The 24814-nt window shown below is 37.9% G+C and overlaps 1 protein-coding gene across 3 annotated transcripts in view; it reads right to left on the reverse strand.

The window, feature by feature from the left end:
* KIF5C (kinesin family member 5C) overlaps window positions 1-24814 on the reverse strand; it is a 210626-nt gene that overhangs the window by 18146 nt on the left and 167666 nt on the right. For all 3 annotated transcript variants that reach the window (XM_072613152.1, XM_072613155.1, XM_072613153.1), the window contains 8 exons: window positions 24135-24252; window positions 23103-23179; window positions 19058-19167; window positions 14789-14890; window positions 14404-14464; window positions 11100-11171; window positions 9736-9840; window positions 1016-1232 (listed from right to left, as the gene is read on the reverse strand). In XM_072613152.1, the coding sequence (XP_072469253.1) occupies window positions 1016-1232; window positions 9736-9840; window positions 11100-11171; window positions 14404-14464; window positions 14789-14890; window positions 19058-19167; window positions 23103-23179; window positions 24135-24252 (862 nt within the window). The remainder of the gene's footprint in view (window positions 1-1015; window positions 1233-9735; window positions 9841-11099; window positions 11172-14403; window positions 14465-14788; window positions 14891-19057; window positions 19168-23102; window positions 23180-24134; window positions 24253-24814) is intronic.

Here is a 24814-nt window from a genome sequence, read left to right on the forward strand (position 1 = left end):
GGGAACTCAAACCCCTATTGTGAGTATAAGTTGTTGGAGTAGCCCAGATGGACTGCTACACACACACACACACACACACACACACACACACACGCGCCATGAAACCAAATAATCTAAACTTGTTTTATTTATGAAGACTGAGCTTGGTCCTACAGATGAGATGAGAAAACGCACCTCCCTCCTTTCATTATATGGGCTATGGATATTGAATATTGTATATACTGTCAGACTCGGTTGATATGCTGGTTAATATTGTTGAACTGTGTTTTCTCTCTTTTCCTTTTAACGAATTCTTTGCTATAAGGGATGACACTCTGAGTAAAGGAGAAAAAAGGGATATATTTGGAAATAAAGGTAGCATAACAACAAAAGGCAACAAACTTTTAAAAGAATAAAAAAGAAAAAAGAGAGAACCTTGACATTTAAGGAACATCACCCTGTTCCTTTCACCACCAATCCCCAAGATCCTGGAATATAGGCTTCAGGCTGTGTGTCAACCCCTGACCTAGGGGTACAGCACTTACGCATGGGATAGATATAGAAATATGTTGGTTAAAGGGGTTATTCCAATATCACTAACTGGAGAACAGAAAAGGAGATAGGTTATTATCTATACCCAAATAACTTCAACGCCCCCAGACCAGATAAGCACTGATCTAGCAGAGGCTTCAGAGAACTCTATGTTAGACTCCACACTAGTGAGCAAAACCAGATATATGAGAGATCCAGAGTAACAGGTTCAAGGGGGTGATTATCTACTTTTCAAAAAGATTCTTCTGATTCCCTCTAGGTCTCCTTTAAGTAGTAGGCTCCTCCCCATGGTATTTAAAGAATGAATCCATTGACACACAGCCTTTTAGGAACATCTCTATTAAGGCACAATGACAAGACACCAAGTCCTTACAGGGTGAAGATAAGATGAAGCATCAGGACTGTTTGCTTTTCCGTGGTGAGTTCATCTTTCACTAAATGCAAAGGTAGAAGTCATAGGATTCGGACCTTCGTGAATACATACCAATCTGAGCGGAATGGGCTCTTCTTGCCATGTTCTTGGCTCTCACAGCCTCTTTGATGCGATCTACCTCCTGTTGGTACCGCTTGCGGTCACGCATGGCATTCTCCTTGGCTTCTTTCAGTGCGCTCTCCAGTGCCTTGACTCGCTCCGCCGTAGCGCGAAGTCTTTTCTCCAGCTTAGGAAGCTCACAGCGAAGATCTGCATTATCACGAACCAGCTAGGATGGAGGAGGGTGATAAAGAAAGCTACCGTGAGTTACTGGAGAGGTAGCAAAGCTTACAGAAATATTTCATCCAGTGGAAAGAAGGGATAGGACTTTAAAATTAGGGCTGTTAGAAACAAAACAGCAGCTGACTAGCCACCTGTTTATTCTTCTTTGAAAATTCCAAATCATCATAAACTCTGTTAAATGACTCCAAGGGAATAAAAATCACAAGATGTATCACCCTGATTTGCTAAACACAGACGGCTGGCTGAAGGCAGTAGGGAGCCAAATCCCATTTCTAGCAGCATTAAGTGTTTTACCTCAGGCTGTGTTTAGGACTTTTGTATATTTTTGTCCAACTCTGACATTTTTCTTGTTTTTGTTTTTTTAAGTCCAATGCTATTCTGGTATTTATTTAACTGTGAGTTCTCTTTTCTTTCTTGATATCTGAAGAATTTTTGTCTAATTTTATAAATCATTTATAAGTCATTTTATGTGTCAGTAAATCTTGGTAGTCAGAATTTCTCCTTGCTGGTGTCCTCTGCATTCTCTTCATACATAGAGTGAAGAAAATACCTGATCTTGTACACTCAGAAAAATTTTCTTTAATTATTGGCTCCTCAAACATAACACCTAACTTTTTTCACCTTTGGATGGATGAAATGGTAATATTTTTTGCTTTATCTTCCAAATCTTTTATACCATATAGATAGATACATAAAGATATAGATATCTATATGAAGTTGAGCAGAAGTAATAGATAATAAAAATTCAGTTCTGTTAGTACCTGGGTTTGCTCTTCAATTTCATTTATTTTTAAGCTATTACCTTTGTTCAACTTCATGTTTACATTATGAATGTATAACATCTGTAACAGAATTTTTAAATCTTTGAACCCAATTTTAGTTTCCTTAAATTTCCCTTTAGCTTTTTCTTATTTTAACTGTTTTATATCCTTCTTTAATTTCTTAAATTAATTCACACAAATATTTATTCCTAAATAAGTGACAACACTGGAAAACACAGCAATGACCAGTACTGTTTTTTTAACTGTGAATATGAACTATGTCAACTTAAATTAAAAGCTTAAGTTTATAATACTTTTACATTTTACACAATGATTGCTTCTGAAAATTCTGAAATAAGAAATGTACAGTTGTGCTATTTCTGAACAGAACATATACATATCACACAAATCAAATACAAATGATTTTCAAATAGTGAAAATTTCATTATGTAAACATATAAGTGCCTTATAATCTTTTATTGTTATTTGAGTAAATTAATAGTTAAAATTTAGAAATCTAATACTATTTTTTTCAGAAATTTCCATGTTTATCCTTTTTTGTGTTTGGTATCTTTATTTAAACACTTTGAAGTAACTTTCAGTTTAACTTAATCCTACAGTTTCCCCAGAAATTCCATGTGTGTGTTTGTGTAAATATTGGAGGTAATTATCAAAATGAGACTGCAACCTAAAGAAACTGTAAAGGAAAAACAGCGTTGTACCTTTCCACATTGTAGGTTTTGTCTCCCTGAAATCCTCAAAAATATCTAGTCACTTTACTAGTTAGGGAGGAAAAAAATCTTCCTTAAATATCAGCTGATTGAAGTAATCACAATGCAAAACATATGGAGTTAAATACAAAAAACAAAGCTAACATATTCCTACTTTTCTTGAAGGAAAATAATTCTGAACTGCTCATTTAGGAACCCATCAAATTTACTTACCACACTTCAGAGTAAAGCAATAGAGTTCCAAGATGGCAACTCTTGAAAAATGGCAATGTTTTTAAAGCAGTCAATATTTGTAATAATATTTTTTAAAAAATTTCTCCCACAAAATTAACTGATACTTTCTATCATCTATTTTCACTCAATTCATTTGTCTCATATTCTACTGCTGGGTCATGTCAAATATTCTCTTGTGGTCTCTACCTTCTTCTGACTCATCCCCTGAAATTTTGAGATCTGCCAATTATCTTTAAGGGAATCCTATCTGTGAGAATGTCTTCTATGAACATATTGAGACTTAGGTGGTATACATCAGGAGGAGATGAGAAGGGAAAAGGTCCACATATCACGAACACCTTCAGCATCTAGAAATGCTGCTTTTTTTATAGTTTCACCTCAAATCTGGTTTCCAATGGAAGGTCCATAAGAATATCTGGGACACTTCATGGTATTTTATCCTAATCAGAATTAGGAAGCAGTCTGCTGTGAATGTCACAATTACTCTAAATGTTATTTTCAGGTTATGCTTATTTTATATTTAGGTTAGTAAGAAGAATTAAAACTGTACCTTCAAGGGATAATGAAACAGAAAAAGTGATAACTAAGTTTTACAGAACAGATCCTTTTATTAAGAGGATTTGTTAGGTAAAGTTTCGATTCAGTCAAAGGGCCACACTTGAGGACTTAAAGGGCCACATGTGACCTTGAGGCCACAGGTTCCCACCCCTGAAGTGAAATTGAAACAACTCAGGGTGTGGACCAGAGACTGTAAAATCAGTAACAGTATCCTGAGAGGCAGATAACAACGATCTTGGGTCTCTGCTTTGAGACTCCTGGCTAAAGTTTTCTGCATCTCTTGGAGCTCTAACTTTGGCCAGTTGATGACAGACCCCATCTTTGCCTAAGAAATCTAAATCCCTGAGAAGCCTCTTGTGTCCTTTTGTTGAAACTTCAGAAAATGAAGTTAGGGTGTTATGAGACTATGAGAGTCAGAACAACAGAAGCATTTTCAGACTACTTTGTATTCAAGGAATTCTAGCTTCATCTTCATTTTTAAAAAGTAAATGACATACTAGAAGCTACAGAAGGGAACAATTGCCCAGTTGTTTGCCTTCTTAATGTGACAGGGAAAGTTCCTTCACCTTAATGATCTTTGGGACAAACCAGTCCCTTCAGGGCTGCTTCTGGTAGGAATTTCATCTCCATTTGGGATGTAGGAAAATCCTGCCTGTGTGCTCCTTTGGGGAGATTCAATTTCTTTTAGAGAAAAGTTTGATCTTTAAGAATTTCTGCTCAGATGTCCAGAATAAAATGAGAGCCAGTGTTCAAAAACCCAGCAGCCATCTGCAGTCAATCTTTGGTCTTACTCGTTGAGACTATGGAGAAGAAACTGTCCTGAAGAAAACTATCAGCATTACTATGACAAATGTAACCACTGCTTCAAAAGCCTCTTCTACAGAAGCTATAAAGACTATTGTGGTGACTTTTGAGGAGAGAAGCTAATGCACTTAAGCTATGACTACCCTTTTGTCAGGGGCAGGTAGGTGTCATAGTGGATAGAATGCTAGGTCTGGAGTCAGGACAATTCATCTTATTGAGTTCAAATCTGGCTTCAGACACTAACTAGCTATGTGACCCTGGCAAGTCACTTAACCCCATTTGCCTCAGTTTCCTTATCTGTAAAATGAGCTGGAGAAAGAATCAGCAAATCACTCTATTATCTTTGCCAAGAAAACCCCAAATGGGTCAAGAAAATCCAGATGTGACTGAAACAACTGAACAACAACCTTTCTAGCATGGGATTCTTTGTATGGAATTGTGAAGAGTGTATCTGAGTTTAACTTTAATCTATCTATGAACTATGAAATACAGAAAAATTTATTTTCATAAGAACTGTCTCAATTATTATTTTATGTAGAACCATGATAAATAAATTTTATGAGGAATGAGTCTGGAAAAAGAAAATTAACAGGGCTTGAGAGATGCTAAAGATACCATTTTCCAATTAGGTCTAGAGAGATTGTGAAAAAGATGAGAGAGAAAGAGGGCTGGAGACACCTTCCTTCTTTCAGAAAACTATTGTAACAGAGAATGAAGAGGGTTCTAGTGAAGAGACTCTGCTACCCTGAATGAACTAAATGGTGTGGCACTGTGTTTTCAGAAGAAAAAATCATCTGCCTAGTATTACAATGAAGATTTGCAGTGATCATTCTTATAGCTAAAATAATGTAAAGAAATTATCTTTGTCTTTGTCTTATTATTAACTTCATTACTCATAAATCATATTTTCAATAACTTTAATATTTTTGTAATCCTAAGAAAGTAAGTGATTTAATAGATGAGTACAATTGAGAAGAGAGATTTTTCTAGTTTATTCATTCATATTTAATGAACTAGGTAGGGTTTCTGAGCTCAGTTAATTGAGATGTATTGAAATAATATTAATTAAGAAAAATATAAACTATCCCTCGATCTAGAGCTCTGGCAAAAAATGAGATTAATTATGGAAACGCCAGGTGGCAATGACCGTAATGATAGCTAGCATTTATGTAGCTAGCTCTTTAAGGTTAAGATTCACAAAGTGCTTCACAAATATCTCATTTTTTACCTTCCTAACAACCCTGGGAGACAGGTGTTATAATTCCCATTTTACAACTGAGGAAACTGAAGCAAACAGAGGTTAAGTGACTTGCCCAAGGTCACATAACTAGTAAATGTCTGAAGTCAAATTTGAACTCAGGTCTTCCTGACTTCAGGGACAGCATTCTATTCACTGTGCCACCTAGCTGTCCCATTGTAGAAGGCTAAGATATGACTTGTATGGGAGTTCCTTCCTAATCCTGGTACAGTGATGGGTCATATTGCTAACTGTTACATAAAAATGAACAAAAAATATCTTTTCTCCTTTCTCTCACTACTGCAATCTCCAATGACCTAAGTACCACTAATGAAGATCTTGGAATTTGGCTATCTCCAAGAAGGTTCTGGTACTGTATGTAAACCATTTCCATTATGCTTGAATAGAGAAGTCTAGCTCTTTGAATCACAGTGCTATTACTGGTTTTATCATCTTTGTCATGACTCCTAATTTATCTCAGGATCACTGCACCAAGAAAAGGTGAAGTCAATCGTGATGATGATAGAGGTAATCTACTTCCATCTCCCCAAATGCTTCCAGATCATGGATGTTCATGTTTCTTAAGTGTGAATTGAAGAAGAATGGATAAATTTCCACCAAGTCTCACAGTCTTCTTCTGCTCCAAATCCCTTCTCTACCAGAAGTATACAACTGATTGGACTCCTTGGAGCAAGTCCCCCAAGTGAAATATAGTCTCAAATATAATTGAAACCATTGTGTCTCAAATGAAATGAAAGCAATATGCTAAGGTGTTATCCATTATAGATATTTCAATTTATAACTCAGATAAATTTCCATTATTGAAATATCCATTATTCCATTAAACCAGTCAGGGTTAGACTTTATACTCCAAATTTAGTCTGAATGAAAATTCTCTTGGCTGATGTGCATCTCTTAAACTGTTAGCCATTGTCTGAGCCATTGAGGAAAAATTAGAGGATTCAACAGTTACCCTTCAAAAGAGCCTTTAAAATTTGGATTTTATTCTTAAGATTCCCTACTCTTAGGATAATGCTAAGTAGAATATCTGGCTCAAACTCAAAGGCTTTTTCTTACTTCAGAAAAGCCTGCTCCAGGCAAAATGGTGCCTGACTCTTTAATATATTTATTGTCCAATTTAAGTTTTCTTATGGTACTTCTTCCATACTGTCCATTGATGCATTGACTTAAGACTTCTGAAAAAAAAATTTCATCTCTAGTCTTTAATGACACTGAAGTTCTTTACTGACTTGAAACTGAATTTTAGACATTAATTTTTCTATTCAGGAACAGGAGCAATAAAAGGACCACATCCTTCAAATGTGCCCCAAGTGTGAGTTGGAGCTGCTGTGCAAAGTAGCTGCTCACAGTGAGAGGATCTGTTCAGACTCTGGGGTGGGAATGGAATCAAGACCTGTCATTTGTAGGTTGGTGGTGGGAATGAAGAGAGGCAGGAAATCTCCTTGTCTAGGGATGAGATGAGCTCCCAGTAAGGGTGTCTCAGTCACCTGAACTCTACTCTGGAGAGTAGAATTGGGCCATACTGAGTCCTGGAAGTTTTCAGCCCCTTCCTGAGGTTTTGGGGTAGAAGGAATTTGGGGTAGGGCTGAGTAGCCCTATTTTTGGCTGGGGTGGGAGAAGGTAGTCCTAGAATTATATAGGCTTTGTTACTTGGAGCACAAGGAGGGCAGGGACTATCTCCTCCTCAGGCCTGCAACTGGGAGGAATGGAGGGAGTAAATTCTCACTGTCCAGCCCTTTCCCATGGCCTTGATTGGGTTATGGTACCATGATCATTTGGGAAAGTCAGATACTCCCTTCAAACTGGGTGTTGGGGTCTTCTTGGTCTCTGATGGAAACAGACTCCAGACTAGCTATTTGGACCTGTCCAGAGGTAATGTTTCTATGTCTTTAGCTTGAGGATAGTACACAGAGAAACAGGTAAGGCAGGAAAAGGACTCAGCAACTCTTGTCCATTTAACCCAGGCAGGGATATGATCATGATAGATTATCTCTGGGCCACACCTCATCCCACAAGGATTTGCAGACATTGAGCCTTTCCCTTCCATCTGCGAACTAACATTTGGGCATCAATATGGCAGGATTGTATTAGAAAATTGAGATTTCTCTCCATACCAAACTTTAGATTTTCTGTGTTCATGCCTCACCAATTCTTTGAGGTCTTATTCCATCCATGCCAGGAATACTGAGAACTTGCCAGAAGAATGGCAACCCAAACAGCATGGATATCCAATGGGCAAGGTGCTGACCCACTATTTACTGCCTCCCCAGATTAGGTATTAGGTATTATAACTCCAACATGAGGCCAGGAATAGAGGGAATTCATAACTTTGTTTGGGGAAATGGGAGTTGAGAGCGCTTGCTGATCAATGTATTTTCTTTTGTGGCACACCTTTCTAATTTAAGTAAGTTGTCCATATTATATTGGGAGGGAAACAGAGAAGAGAAAATGGGAACCCAGAGAAAAAAGTTTGAGAAAAAGGAAACCTATACCAGATACAAATAGCTAGAGATAACAACGAGTGATATTGCATTTATCTTCCTTTTTTAGTATGTTGGGTTTTTTTCCTTTTTTTGGTGAGATGGTAAGTTTATCAGATGACATTCCTCAATCAGTGATGGGATGTGGGTACAAACTGACTCCATGGCTTTTTCTCCTTGGGCTAGATGTGCTTAATCGGTTACCTCCTGGTTTCCTTTTGTTTTGGGAAAGACAATCTTGAAACTTTTGCAAGAAATTAAATATAATAAATATGTGAGAATTAAAGGCAAGTTAAAGTTGGTTGAAAAGGCCTACAACATATAGGTCAAAGAAAAGAAAACTGCATATTTTTAACCCTACTCTCTCCGATTGCAATGGTATAGATGTCCTAGTCTCTCTAGTTACAATTAATTCCATTAGCTTATTTAAGTGATAAGAAGAACATATGGATTCAGACTTCTCATTGTAATTATTAAACTTGGCCACTGTTTGTTTCCACTTATCCATAAAGGACCTAAAATTTCCCCTCCAAAAAAAAATGTGATTTTTTTTTTCCACACTGCATAGTGGATACAGCATTGGGCAAATAGTCAGAGGACTTATTTATTGTGTTACCTGAAGTAAATCACAATCTCTCTAATCCTCTTTTTCTGTCGTGTAAAATGGGGACAAAAACGCCATCTCTTAGGCTTGCCATAAAGCTCAGCTAAAATAACAAAAGTACAAATTTTGTGAAGTTAGTAAAATACTACAGATATAAGATATTGCTATTTCAAAATACAAAGAAAATAGAACTATAGTTAACTCTGTGAACTCTTGCTTTTATATTTTTCATCAATAATTCATTTGTATAACTTTATGCAGAAGAGATACCAGTCTGCCCTGGGGAAAGGACTGTCATCACCAGGAATTGTTTACACTGATGAAATCACAGGAACAAAAACTAATAAAACTTCAAACACGTTTTACATATCACATTCCCTCCAGAGAAAAATCACCAGCAATAATGAAATGAGACAGGTTAGTAAGCTAAAGGGAAATGACATTTATCCCATTGGTCATGTAGTCAACCAAGTTGGTCCACTGAAATAAGTCCAATATGATCCATATTGAAATATGTAAAATAATGGAGAGAAGAAAAGATAGGATGGCCAGAGAGCATCAGTACAGCAGCTACCCCACAGGACTGCTGTGAGTATGAAATGAGACAACATGTACGGTGCTTTACAAACCTTACTGTACTATGAAAGTGCTAGTGTTCATCACAAAGTACCTTTGGATATTACCATATTTTTCTTTCTTTATTATGTTGTAGACCTTGTTTTACCATGGGTGTTTGTCCAAATTATTACTGAATTTACTTAGAACTAAATCCACTAAACTATGCTATGAAACAGACTGAAGTAAAATGGACATAAGTGAAATATTTTTAAAAGTTATTAATTCCATCAGATATGGCCATGTTTAGATTATCCCCAAAGAATAATTCTATCACTGCTTAGCTGCATAACCTTAAACAAGTCATTTCACGATTAGAGTACCAGTATCTGCACCTATGAAATGAGAGGGTTGGGCAAGATGATTTCTAAGCTCCCTTCTGGCCTTAACTAAGGCCCTTTCTTGAGTTAATGATGACAGGAAAAATTAAGCCAATAGTCCTACCTGTTTATGAACCTTAGTAAGTTGTTCCAAGTTGTTCTCAAGAAAGGAAATTTTCTGCTTCTGGGCAGCACTTCCCCCTCCATCATCACTGTCCAGTTCAACACTCTGAATAAACATCAAATGATAATTAGAAAAGCTTCTGATGCCAGATCCAAAAACACAGAGCTTTAAAACAGAATCTCTATTTAAATAAACAACCAATTCTGGTTTTCTTTTATTACTGTTCAAAAAAGAAACAGGGCCATGTCCAACTACTTTATACAAAAATTTTTATTTAGGTATGAAGTTGTATTATCTTAAAAACACACACACAATTACTATCAATACCATCCCCTTCCATCCCTAAACAGGTTAATCTGCCAATAGAAAAAAGAAAAATACTAAAATGTTAGTCTACCTTATGGGCAACTTCCTAACTCTTGACTGGTTTTCCAATTCTTCTAACATAGAGGTATGGTTGGTTTGTTTGTTTTGGGAGGGTGGAATTAAAAAGCAAAAACCAAAACTTTAATCAGCCATAAAAGTCATGGGTCAGATTAATTTGTCTAGAATGTCTCTCCCCCACCAAATAAATATAAGGAGACATTCTTTTTGAAATGGTACAGTCTAAAATCTGCAAACTAGAAACAAATGCCAAACTGAAGCTCTAGAGTCATCTCCCACTACAGTAACAGATGCATATAGCAGTCTTAATTAGAGATACTCAAAAACAGCACAACTTCTTAATGAGCAGGAAAGCTGTCTAAAAAGTGGACGATGTCTATTTCTATGAAAATTAGAAAGAATAAATTTTTAAAGGCTCTCAGGTTCAGAAAAATATCCCCAAACTCTACAAATTTATTACTCTCAAATGGATCCTGTCAAAATCTTTTTTTACTTCTGACTCTGTCTTCCAGTATGCTACCTTTATCTCCTAGTATTAAGTCACTTCCAGGCCTAGTCATCATGCAATTTATATTTTTTTCCAAATCATTGATAAAAATGTTAACCATCACATGTTCAATCACACATCCTGATTTACTCACTGGGAACCGTCCTTCCAAGTTGGCTTTGAATCATTAATAGCTATTTTTTATTTGATCATTTGAATGGATTTGACCAATCAACTGTGAAGCCAACTAACTGTCCTGTCATTACTTTTCTACAAGAAAAGTGTTAAGAAATTGTGTTAACTGCTTTGCTAAAAATTATTTTTTTTTATAAAAGGCCAACAACATTTGATTTTATAATCCTGTCAAAAATGGAAATATAGTTAGTGTGACATGGCAACCTGTTCTTGAATTCATGCTGCTTCTTGGTGATCATAGTCATCACTTAAGATAGACTTACAGCTTTACCTTTGATACAAGTACACTAGTGCTTACTTTTTTAACTCTGGTGGTGAGATCCTGGACGAAGAGCTTACGGAGGTTATGAAGAGTCTGCAGTTCTCTGGACTGGAAAATAAAATTTTGAAAATCTTACTCAAAGATGAATCAATGAACATGTTATATCTGTGAAACATGCATACACACACACACACACACACACACACACACGATAAAATGCCTTTAACACATTCCTCATATATAACTGCTATTGATGATAAGTTTGAAGCTAGAAAGGACCTTAGAGACAAGATAGCATTTTATGGACAAGGAAAATGATGCCCAGAGAGGAGTGGCTTCCTAAAGGCAAACAAGAAGGGAGAGGATTAGAACCCAGGTCTCCTAAATTCTAATCCATCGCTCTTACCACTGCATATATCAAAAGGATAGGAATGTGAAGAAAATACATACTCACCTAGCCCAGTTTATTAAGAAAGCAAACCAAGATATTCTAAATTGAGTCAAAAATCTAGAACTTTGAATGAAAATAAAATTTTGAATTTCTTAATATTAATAAAATAACTAATAATAAGGATGATTAATAAAATAAGACTTTCTTATATATTCTTTGGGCATTCCATGAAGAAAAGTGGCTGAGCTCTGAAATAATAGTAATAATTATCATTCTTATTAAGTGCTTTATTTTGGCAAGGCACGTTTTATAGTTCATCAAGTATTTTCATATTAATCTGATTTGATCTTTATAACAACTTCATGAGATAGGGAGGGTAAATAATATTATTCCCTCATGGAAAAGTGTGTGTGTGTGTGTGTGTGTGTGTGTGTGTGTGTGTGTGTATACATACATACATACATACATATATATATATATATATATATATATTTTAATGGATGAATGTATGGTGGCTGAAAGAACAAGTATACAAAATTGCAGAGTTCAAAAGCGGCAACTAATGATTTGGCCAGAACCCAGGTCTAAAACAGTCATACATTACCTAATATTCTCTAAGTAATGCCCATGGTCTACTTACACTTAGGATTTGTTCCAAAGTGAAGAAACCAGCAGCTTGAGCTAAAGGCTGTATCAAAGCATACTAATTTGGTGAATGATGATCCAAAACCCAAATTAATATTTACAGTGAATCAAACTGAACCAAAGGGTACTGTGGCACTTTGCAGTTTACTGGACTGTAAATGCCTCAAGAGCAGAGACCCTCTTTTAATTATCTTTGTAGGTCTCTTAGTAAATAGCCCAGTGCTTCACATGTAGAGAGTTGTCGAATGAATGAGCTAATTTGATTCAGAAAAAAAACTTAAAGATTTTCAAATGCTACTGAAATGGAGCAATGCCAGAACATTAAAACCTTTCCTATTTCTTTCAGTTCAAGTTCTTGGCAAAAACACATTATTCCACATGCATCATGACATAGGAAAGAGCTTGCAGGATGTTCTCTGAGAAAGAAGACACTGCCTACTCAAATTTCAATTTGTCTGGGTTGACTAAACTCAATTTAACAAGATAGGAGATGCAGATGATTCAGGAGGATATCACCGCCTAAATCTTTTCCTCTTGTTGAAGCAAAGGAATCTGGGAACTGCTGAAACACTCAGTGATTTGGAAGGCAGGGGCTATATTAAATTAATATGTTCTTACTGGGTCCAGTCCTCCACTGGAATATGAGGAATAAAATGTCCTTACTCAAGCCTGGAAATCAAATCCTTCCTTAATGAGGTTAATTGCTTTTTTGAAGTGAGTCAAAGAGTTCTTTTATTATGACTAGTGTGTTATACAGTTCATATCCAAAGCTTAAGTCTTCCAAACTAGTGCTTTCAATGCTCTTACTTTTTTTTACTTCCAGTTTATATATATGGTAGGCACACCCTAACAAGCACCCTTTTCAGAAAGCTGCTCAATTTCCTGATCCCTAATGAATATTATTTGATTAGATATTCTCTTGTTTACTTTGAAAAATTTAAAGTCAGTTGAAATTTTCCTTGAAAGGATACTTCTGCACCTTGTTAGGCAAAAGGTGGGGAAATTTATGACTCTCAAGGAAAAGAGACTTCCTCGGGTACATGTGAGAACCAAGTACTTTGAATAGACTTGAATTGGACAAAATTCTCCTGGAACTTGTTTCTTTTGGTGTTAACCTCCCTCTTCAAAAAAATGAACATTTAAGGGAAATGAAAATGTTCTTAGAGAGTGTTGGGGAGTCCTTTAAAAAAAAACGTAAGAGTTGTTTATTTACATCTACATTTGGTTCTCATAAACTTTCCCTCTATCTCTATGATTACCTTCTGAAATCATTGCCCACTGAACATATCCTTTATATTCTTCTTCCACATTCCCCTCACCCTTTTCTACTTTGCCTCCTGCTTTTGAAAAAATGTTACAGGAAAGTGAGTGGTGCCCCACGTTGCCTGGTGACACTACCCATCCATTCTCAGATATGCTCTCTCCCAATCCTTTAGAGTAGACCTTAAAACTGTGGGTCATGACCCCATATGGGGTCGAGAAAAATTTGGCAACAGTAAAGGTTTCTGAACGTGCAACAACCAAAACTTAATTAAAAATCAAACTCATAATGAATTCAAAGTGTTTCTGGAAGCACTTGGCTGTGTTGTAACATGCGACTTCACTACAGCCTTGGTTCTGAATACACAGCATGCTGTCACACCAAGTAACACTCAGGAACACTGCCAAAACTCAAAAATGGCTGCTGAGAAGAAAAAGTTTAAGAAGCCTTGCTTTAGAGTACATTCTTGTGATGTACTCTCATCTCTGGGGATAGCCTGATGAGAGGATGGACCACACAGATAAGTCGAACACACCCTGATTTCACATGAACCTCCAGAGAGTAGCTGGGAGCCTGGAGGCTTTTCTTTGGCTCAGGGTGGTGGCCAGGGTAAATGGCAGTCAAAAGAGAGCCAAAAGGCACTGGAATGGAGACCAACACTTTGAAGTAGAGCATCCTAGAAAAATCTGGAAAATGTAAAATTAAAATCCAGATGGAATCAAATGAACACCAAATTAGGAGTCAAGGAACTAGGAATCTAGTTATGGCTCTGCCACTAACTTGGAATGTGGTGGCATGGAAAATTGCCTTACCTCTCTGAGCTTGAGTATTCTCTTGTGTAAAATAAGGAGTTTAGTCTCAATGATCTCTAAAGTTCCTTTCACCTCTAACAGTTCATAATTCTATGCCTTTATGAGGAAATAGGCCACTATAAAATAGAACTTTACAAATAAACCAGTAAAAAATCTGAATTAACAACCAGTTCAATTTTTTTAAAAAAAATGAGTAGCAGGAACATAGAAACATATTTATTATTTACATACCACAGTTTCCTCTAATCCTTTAAGGTCTTCTCTTGCTTGTTCCCTTTTATCATTGAGTAATCTTAAAAAACCAAACAAACAAAAACAAAAAATAGGTTCATGAGTCACAGATTGAGATTCAACGATTTGCAATAATCCCAAACAAATAACAAACTATTTGGGTTTGCAGAAAAGTCTTCCAAAACCATCCAATTCATGGCACCAAAAAACTTTCATTTGTTTTAAAATTAACCCACTTTAACAAAGGATGGTTGGCTATGTTCATCACAAAAAATACTCTGGAAAAGCTCCTGGGGATACCTCTTTTCAGGTGAAAGACAGGTTGAGGGGAAAACAAGCAGCTACACTTTAAGCAGACCTTAGCGGCTCATAATGATCAACTTACATTAGTTTTTCCAACTTCATCTCTCTCTCCTGGTCCTCTATTTTTAGTTTATCATAATCACAACTCAGTTTCTCTTGTTCCAGCTGCAGCTTCTGGTTCAAACTGAAATTGAGAGGAAAAAACAATTGTCTCAGTTTCCTTTGGGACTAGAAGGCTTTCATAAATAAAGAAATTTCAGAAATGCATAAAGCAATAGGCCTTTATTATGGTGCACTTTAACTCCAGTTAAAGCCTAGAATGACACCCAGGAATGGGGACAAGTGAGAGCATAGGTGAAGTAAGAGGGGCTCAGGGCCAAGGATACCAATGCATCTCAGTCACCTGAAGGGTCAGTCACTACAGCTGTGAGTGTGATAATCTTCAGGTCATAGCAGAAGGGGTCAGCAATGATCTCTTGGGGAGTCTTCCTTCACAACTGTCATACCCATCTTTGCCAGCTGGGTGGTGCAGTGGATAGGGCACCAGTGCAGGAGTCAGGAGGACCTGAGTTCAAATCTCACCTCAGACATTTGACACTCACTAGCTGTGTGACCTTGGGCAAGCCACTTAACCCCAATTGCCTCATCCTGGGTCATCTCCAGTCATCCTGATGAATATCTGGTCACTGGATTCAGATGGTTCTGGAGGAGAAGTGGGGCTGGTGATCTGCACAGCCCTCCCTCACTCAGAACAAAGTCAAGTGCAAGTCATGTCATTATTTCTCTGATGGCATGGTCTTCTTCAGCAACGAAGGACGAACACACACACCCATCTTTGCCAAACTCTCCATCATTCCTAATCAATGTATGAGGTGTCTTGTGTTTTGTCATCTCCACAATCAAGCAACTAATCCTTTTGCAGTGATTATGACTTTTTATAGAGAAGGGGAACCAATTTTATTTCATGCAGCTGGAGGAATCCTTAGATCTAGTCCAACTCATTCATTTTACAGATAAGGAACAGAGGACCAGACAAATTAAGTGAATTACCCAGGGTCACATAGCTATTAAGAGACAGGATTTGCCCCAAGGTCTTTCTGACTCCAAATCCAACATTCTATTCACCTGCTACATTGCCTCCATGCCATTAGATGAAGGGGAACTAGTCACAGCAAATAAGTGTTTGGTCTGATCTCTGACCTCACAAATGGAAATAATTTCCAAAAGTTTGGTATAGGCGGCTAATAGGAGTGATTACAAAACAATGTGACTTTCAAAGCACTTCTATTCCTGTACAGAGGTCTATAAAATGTTTAGAGGAAAGAGGAAATATATGGGGCCTAATGGACAATAATTGCAATAGTGTATTACCAGACTTGGTCTACCTTAGTGATAGACAACAAGTTAGTCAGAAATTCCGAGCAAGCCAACTAAAAACCTTATTCGGTTTGAGACTGAAAACTCTGAGATCTGGTATGGTTCAGGCAATAGCAGTGAAGTACCCCGCCTGCCCAAAGTGAAAACTAGCTTAGGAGAAGCCCAAACAAGTGTGAAGTCATGGGACCTATGAAGGATGGAGGACAAGATCATTATGTTCTGGAAGGGGTAATAAAAACAAAAGAAAAAAGGAGTGATATTTTGAAATAGAAAAAGAAAATTTTAAAAATCCTCCTCCCTGCACTTCCACTGCCACCTAGCTCAGAAAACTATGATTTCTGCTCTTAACCCTTTCCTATTGATTTTCATCCCTTGATCTAATGTTCTAGCTTTAGTTTGAGAAACATTTTCAATATTCTGAGTGCTTAGAGAATCTCATTTGCTGTGTACAGTTTGATCACCAAAGAACTGTCAACTTTTTCTAGTCATCCCACTGTAACGTCCATTTTGTACTGAGCACATTTGGAGGTACTATGGAGACAACGTCATAATCCCAAGATCATGGACTTGGAGGCAGAAGGGAGCTGAGATGAAGAAGCTAAGTACCAGAGGTGGGGCCACAGGTGGTAAGAAGCACAGTCAGGATCTGAATTAAAGTTTTCTGAGTCCTGCCTCCTTCTGAATTCGTGGGGGCATATTTCCCATTTACACATGAACTATACTTATGCACTCCTGCTTTCATCTCTCAACTCTACCCTTAAACTAGCCACGTGCATGACTTTGGGAAAGTCATTTAAGCTTCTATGAACCTCAGTTATCAACCGTAAAGTGACCAAAGACGCTCAGGAATGAAACATTCCAATTATTTCTTACTTAGTAGTTCTGGCAAAGGTCCTAGAGGCAGCAACAGCCTGTGTGATACTGTAGTTAATGCATGAGGTCCCTTCCTCATGTTCCCAAGGTGGCAACTCTGAAGCACATATAAATACTTAAAGGATTTATGATCTTGTCAGTATGGGGAGTTTCCAGTATAGGAACTCCTTTCTCCCTCCCCCAAGCAGATTATAACACATCTATGACTTAGTAGATAAGTCTTAGGGAAAAACATGAGACACAAAGGTTAAGTGATTTGCTTACTGTTAGAGATGGGATTTGAACCCAGAGCTTCCTGACTTCGAGTCTAGCACCCTATCCACTCTTCATCATGCTGTCTCTAACCAGGAAGCATCTTACTGTGCTAATGGAAACAACAGTAACTTACTACTTAAAGTATGGACACATAAATCAATTACAAATTCATGAAACAGAAGGTACAACTGTATACTCTCTGGAATTAAACTATCAAAATCCCCAAGTCAAGGGGAATTTATTTTATGCATGTAATTACATGGAGGATTAGGTTAGGCTGCATCACATTTGGGAAATTTCAATAATTCCAAGATGCTTGATACATCCTTTCCACACCAATAGCCTTAACTAATGCCATATGGCTACAAGTCATGGAATACCACAGTCTCAGTGGAATCTAAATTGCAGGTGACTCAAAGGACCATGGAAAGATGCTTGGTGCATAATAATACAGTGTTTGTAGAGTCGAGAATTGGTTGAAGCATTCTAGAAAACAATTTGGAACTATATTAGAAAAAAATCACCAAACTATTCATATCCTTTGACCCAGAAAAGTCCCTGTTGGGCATTAATCCAAGTAGATCTAAAGAAAGGAGGAAATGCCCCATAAGTAAAAGAATATTTACAATGATCTTTTGTGTAGCAGCAAGATACTGGAAATAAAGCAGGTGACTATCGGTAGGGGAATGACTAAACAAATTCTGATGAATGAAAATCATGGAACATCATGCCATAAGAAATAATGGCTATGAAGAACTTAAAGAAATTTGGAAATACTGCCATGAACTGATTCATAGCCAACTAAACAGAACCAAAAACACAATGACAAAAAAAGTAAAGGAAAATAGTAATAAAATATATTATAATTCATATCAGTGAATAGGCCAGCCTTAAATTCCAGAAGTCTAAAAATGAAGCCTGTTTCCTTCTTCTTACTAAGGAGATGGTGAACCACAGATGCAGAATAAGGCATATGGTCTCAAGCATGACCAATCTGTTAGGGTTTTTCCCCTCTTAAGTGGATTTTTTTGTTGGAAGGGAAGATCAGGGGTGGGCAGTAGAAAATGCTAGAGATATACCAAAAAAGCATCAATAAAACACTAAAAAGAAAAGACAGGAAAACTGCATGGTGAGTGCAAGTAGGCTGCAGAAAATTACTGTAACAGCTATACAGGAAGTGTCATAAAAACTTCATCAAGGGCAGATATGACCAGAAAAGGAGGGACCCTGGCCATGTAATTAGAAGCAAAAGAAACAAGCAGATAGACTAAAGCGTTGTAGTGGTGCCCATGAAACGTTCAAAGAATCAGAGGAAGTTCTTCAGCGTGTTGGGTGAATCCTCTGAGGGAGATTTATGAATAAAAATTCACAAGAATTGCACAGGATGAAAAGGTGGGTTGCAACCTATAAAAGATGAGGGACTATTCTCATAAGTGATTATCACAGATTCACTTTGATATATCTGCACAAACATACCTCATGGGATCCCATCATTTAGAAGTAAGGAGTAACTACTGGACTTCAAATTGCTGAACTAGTGCTTCCACCCATCAAAGTCACCAATGTCTACCCTGCCCTGTGGCTACTAAGAATGGCAGCTTGTCATGATTGTCCTCCTAACTGTTCTCAGAGTCCTTGGGAATCCCAGTCCCAGTGGGAGAACATACCTTGAAAAGAGAAGTACAACTCTACCTTGTTATCACAGCAGGAGAAAGAAAACAAGAAAAGGGCACAAATCCTCTAAGGATTCAAGGGAAAGAAAACTTCTTTGGTTTCCTTCTGGCTAAAGAACAAGTGTGTGCATTTTAGCTACCCCCAATCCCAAGGGACCAACAAGAGAACTTACTCCCGAATCTCATCAATGATTTTCTGCTTCTCTTCAATCTCGTCTCGGAGCCTGGACAGCTGCTTCTGGTGGGCTTCCCTATGGCTCTCCATCTGTTGCTCCAATGCTTTCTGCAGACCATGCAAAGAGAAATGACATCTGCATTTTTGTTTTTAGTTTTTTTAAGCACTGTATAAGCCTAGATATAATTTGCCATCATTCTAGAACCACATATCCTAAACAAGGAACATTCCTCTCTTCTGCTCACAGAAATCACTTTCCCTTCTTCTAGGACTCATCAAACACAAAGTATTTGTTATGGAATTGTGTGACCAGACCAGTTAGTAATATAGCACTTGAGGTGGGGAAAGGGAATATGTGCCAATAAATAAAAAAGCTGTCCCTTTGAACAGTAGTGTGGTGTCACACAAAATGCACAAAACTGAGAGTCAGAAGACTTGAATTTAAACCTGGTTTTTGCTACTACTTGTATGAATTTGTCATTGTTATTGTTCAGACATTAAAGTCATGTTTGATTGACCCTCTTTGGGGTTTTCTTGGTAAAGATATTGGAGTGGTTTTGGTCATTTCCTTCTTTAGCTCACTTTACAAATGAGGAAACTTGAGGCAAACAAAGTTAAATGACTTATCCAAGGTCATACAGTTAGTAAGTGTCTGACGCCAGGTTTGAACAGGAAGATGAGTCTTCCTTACTCCAGGTCTGATGCTCTATCCACTGTGCCACCCAGCTGCTAGTGACTTTGAGCAAGTCACTAACTTTTCTGGGCATCAATTTTCCCCTTTGAAATGTACTTCCTTCTAGGTTTCTCTGGTTCTAAATCTATGGTCCTAGAATCTCTCTGAAACTTACTTGAACTACTAGCTCACTACTTACTGTGTCACAGGATGAGAGAAGTACACAACCATAGCACAGTGTAGTCAAAAACAACACATCACCACAATAACTAGGAAGAATTCAGTTTTAGTCCTGGTTTTACTACTTTATTCATAGCGTGACTCTGAAGGCTCAGTTTCCTCTTTTGTAAAATGGGAATAATGAAATGTGCCCTATCTACCTCACAGAGAGTGATTGTAAGGGTCAAATAAAATAATGTGTGTGAAGACGCATTGAGAAAGTCATGTACAAAGGCTATGACTATTTCGAGGGCAAAACAGGGCTGCAACAACTTTCATTAACATGATGACATGACATAAAACGGGGACAGAGGCTTTCCCAAAAACACTTATTTTTTCCACATCAGGGCCTGCTTTGGCCAGAACAAGCAGCTGTTAGCCCAATTTAGCTAATCCACTTGCCTAACAGCTGTGTACACCTGTTTTTCCACAAGAAGCAAAAAGAACAATATTTTATTGTAAAATTCACTCACATCTACTGTCTCATTTGATTCTAACAATCTCATAAGGCACGTAGGAAATAAGTTATAGCTAAGATCCTCCATTTTTATCATCAATAACATTTACTGAGGATTTCCCATGGTATGCACATGAAACAAGCAAAAGGAGAAACCTCAACATGCCACTTATGGTCAAGAAGGCTTCTCCTGTGGGTTTTTTTTTTTTTAATTCTAGCGTAGTTTGGCAAAAAAGTAATTTATATAAAGGTCCAGATCTTACAAAGACTAAAACCTCAGGTCTTGTGACTCTGGAGCCCAGTGGGCAGCATGGTGTAGTAGGAGGAGGAGCGTTCTATCCCTGGCCCCATTTTGGTCACATGACCCAACACAACTCCCTCAGTGTCTCAGGGCTTTAGGTAACTCTTGCAAAGAAGGTACCTGTCTACCTTGGTTGCAGTTTTCTCACCCAAGAGCTCCCAATAACTAAGACATCACAGACCCAGGCCCTATCCTCTATGCTAAGCTAATTCAACAGAGAATAATCAGAACTGGAGAAGGAGTCAAGTGTGCAAGAAAAAAAGTTAAGTCTCAAATCGTGGAGTTAGTGGATTGCTTCCATGGGAAATTAAGAAGCACACTAGATAAGCTTCACTAAGCTTTGTTGTTCTCTGACCTTTCTGAAGCATTAAATCCCAAGTTCCCACTTTTTCTAACCAATGGCTGTGCAAGCTATCTTCCCATTGCCCCATGGTTTGACTTTGTGTTACAAAAAGCTCTTCAAGGATCCTCTCATCTGCTTTTTTGTCCCTTCTCCTTAACTGCCCCCCTACCTTTTACCTTCTTGTCCTGAAATAACCAAAATGTTACCACAGTAGGTATCCTTTGTTTATCACATTTGTAAGCTATTTTAGTAGTACTTATTTTAGAAAGTTTAATATTTTAATGTTGTTTGCAAAGAAAAAAATTTAAAAATGGAATGCTCTAGAAATTATATATATATATACGCACATACATACATACGAACATACATATATACATACAAACCTATTTTGTTAGCTAGCATGCTGTGGTAAATGGCAAACCCACAACAAACAAACCAAAAACAGGAAATGCTCTGCTCATTTCCAAGGAAATCTGTCCGGCTGCCATATGTTTAGCTTAGATTTGAGTCCTTCTTTTTCAGGAAAAGGCAGAGATGGATACATTTTTAACTGCCATTGACCCTGTTTAAGAGGTTCCCTCCTCACCACACCTGACCATGGAAATAATAAACTAGTAAACATCTATCAAAATGATAAGAAACCTGCTATATGTTCATCCAGTTCCATAATATTTTTAGTGACTGGTTTAGAAAACAAAATTTCTGCTCTATTTTTTTTTTCTAAATTTCTCCTTTTACAAAAATTTTTGAGAATGAATTTCTCTGTCTCAGGCAACTCGGTGGCACAGTGCATAAATTGTCAGGTCTGGAGTCAGAAAGACTCATCTTCCTGATTCAAATACAGCCTCCAACACTTACTAGCTACATGGCTCTGGGCAGGACACTTGACCTTATTTGCTTCAGTTTTCTCCTCTGTAAAATGAGCTAGAGAAGGAAACGGCACACCACTCCAGAATCTTTGCCAAGAAAATCCCAAATGGGGTCAGGAAGAGTCAGACAAGACTGAACAACTCTCTGCCTCCCCCAGACTGGAAATGCAAGGGCCACTCACCAGTCTGATCTCAACACTAATCAAACAAGTTTTCACCTATTCTGGTTTTCCAACTTAGGCAGGCTCACCCTTCTTAGGTGCCCTTGAATGGTAGTGCTTAACTGCCCAGGACCCACCATGCTACTGCCAGACATAGTGTGTAAACCCTATTGGCCTTGGCTCTATGACAGCCCAGAACTTGAGTTCTACCAGCTTCAGGCTCCCCAGCAGCAAGGGATATGGGTGTGCATCATCATGCCCAGTTCTGTACCATTTCAAAGTGAAAGGGAACTGGGGAGACCAAGTTATTCATCTTTTTTTCCAGATTAGGGACTTTAACTCTATTTGGCTCTCTAGTTCATTGTCAACAACATTTATTGAGCATTTCCCATGAATACGACATATGAAATAGGATAAAGGAGAAACCCCAATATGCCACTTATGATCAATTAAACTTTTCTTGGGATTTCTTGAACTCAAGTGTAGTTTGGTTAAAAAAAAAAAAAAAAGGCCAAGACTTTTCATCTTTCCATGGTCTTTAAATGAAGTAAGAAACTTAGTTACTACATTTTCTGCTCTGTTGAAAGTGCTCTGTTTAGACAAAAACTCAGGTTTATCATGTTGAGGAAGGAGAAAAAAAAACAGTTCTGCTGTAGGCATCAGCTCAAAATGGAGTAACTGGTAATGCTTCAGAAGACATCCACAAAGTGACTGATGCAATGATTTGAGGGGACACTCTGCTTACATCTTTCCCCTTCATCTAAGATGGAGGGGAAATTATGTCAAGGGAATAATCATTACCTGTTCCATTATGTACCACACACCAAGGCCATCTGACTCATATTTTTAACATCAAAATTTAGTCAGTTTTTTCCTAGCTAAGATCTACTTTCAAATCACAACAGTCTGTCTCCTTTACATCCCACAGTCTGATATACATCTCTGGCTTTGACAGAAGACCATGAAGCAGAGGAAAGGAAAGCAAGCCCAATTCTTCATGACTTTATGACATTATCGTACCTTCATCTCCTCTGCATCTTGAAGCCGGGTCAAGTGTTCCTTTTCTTTATCCTGGAAGCTGACTTCATGCATTTTTTCTGTTTTCCATTTAATTCATATTCAAAAGTAGAAATGTAGGATAAAGGAAAAAAACATTAATAACATAGCACTAGCTGTTAGCAACTATACCGAGACTTCCTAGTCCAATTCCACATAAAGTCAGCTCTTAGAATGAAGCAACGCCTGAGGGTGACTTAACTCTTTAAGACACATGTCTGAAATGAGGGAGCCTAGAAAAAACTAACTGACCTTTCATAGAAAGGAATTCTACCTTCCACAAATAATCTGCTTGTGCCTCAAGTTCCTTATGTAGAAACAGCAAAAATCAAATAACCTTCAAAATAATGCCCAAGTGGTTACGATGTAGAATATTGCCATGTTAAAGGGAAAGGGACTTTCTTATCTTGGGCAGTGGGAGCTAGGAAAGGAAGCATCTGATTTGATTTATCTCACACTTTTTTAGGAAACAACTTCAGCCTAGTGTTCGAGGAAGGACAAGGAGTCAGAAGACCTAAGTTTTCATCTCCATCAATGCTACTGTGTGTGTTCATCCTTTGGTGCCGAAGAAGACCATGGCGTCAGAGAAATGATGACATGACTTGCATTTGACTTTGTTTTGAGTGAGGGAGGGCTGTGCAGGTCACCAGCCTCACTTCTCCTCCAGAGCCATCTGAATCCAGTGACCAGATATTCATCAGGATGACTGGAGATGGCCCAGGATGAGCCAATGGGGGTTAAGTGACTTGCCCAAGGTCACACAGCTAGTGAGTGTCAAGTGTCTGAGGTGAGATTTGAACTCAGGTCCTCCTGACTCCTGCTCTAGCACCACCTAGCTGCCCTGACACCTTAGAATATAGCTCATTTAGGAAGACTGTGTGTGTGTGTGTGTACGTGTGTGCGCGTGTGTGTGCATGTGTGCACGCATGCATGTGCACATGCATGTGTGTGTATTTGACCCAAGAGTGTAACAAGGAAAAATGACAAAACATTTACCTTGGGCACGAAGCTTAGCCAGCTCTTCACTGAGTGAGTCCTGGGACTCTTCCAACTGTCTCCTCTTTTGCTCCATGTTTTGCATGTAATCTGTCAGAGACTTGATTTTTGCTTCATGCTTAACAAAGAATATTGAATGAATAAAGAGTCATTGCTTTCAGAACTACTTAAAAAAATTCAATCAAATTCTTAACTTTCTCTTTTAAAGCACAGTGTTTGAATGATGTACTTAATCTGTCTCTCCAAGTCCTTCCAGATGTCTGGGAGACTCTGTTTCCTGAACCCTCAGCTTCTGCTCAGAAGACGACCCCACAAAGAAGGTCCCTCTGCCACAGAATAGGAACAGATACAGTAGGGCTCCTCTCCTTGTGGGATCCCACAAACACTAGCCTTCCTCTTTGTGATAACTGTAAAGTACTGCTATGGGAAAAGGAACCCTGGTATCCAAATACTAATTCTGTTATACCACAAGTTACAATGCTCCTTACTGGAGATAAGTAGGCTAGTAAAATAGGTAGGCAGCATAATACTCAAGATGTGTCTAACACCAAATATTCTTTAATATTTGGGATTAGGGTATGAAAATATGCTTCTGAACATGGCTTTCCCCTCTGTTCCAAAGTATTATCTACAGAATGGATTTATTTTTACATCCAACTAATTTCATCATTATACTTGCA

This window comes from Notamacropus eugenii, chromosome 5 (assembly GCF_028372415.1).
Source record: "Notamacropus eugenii isolate mMacEug1 chromosome 5, mMacEug1.pri_v2, whole genome shotgun sequence".
NCBI lineage: Eukaryota > Metazoa > Chordata > Mammalia > Diprotodontia > Macropodidae > Notamacropus > Notamacropus eugenii.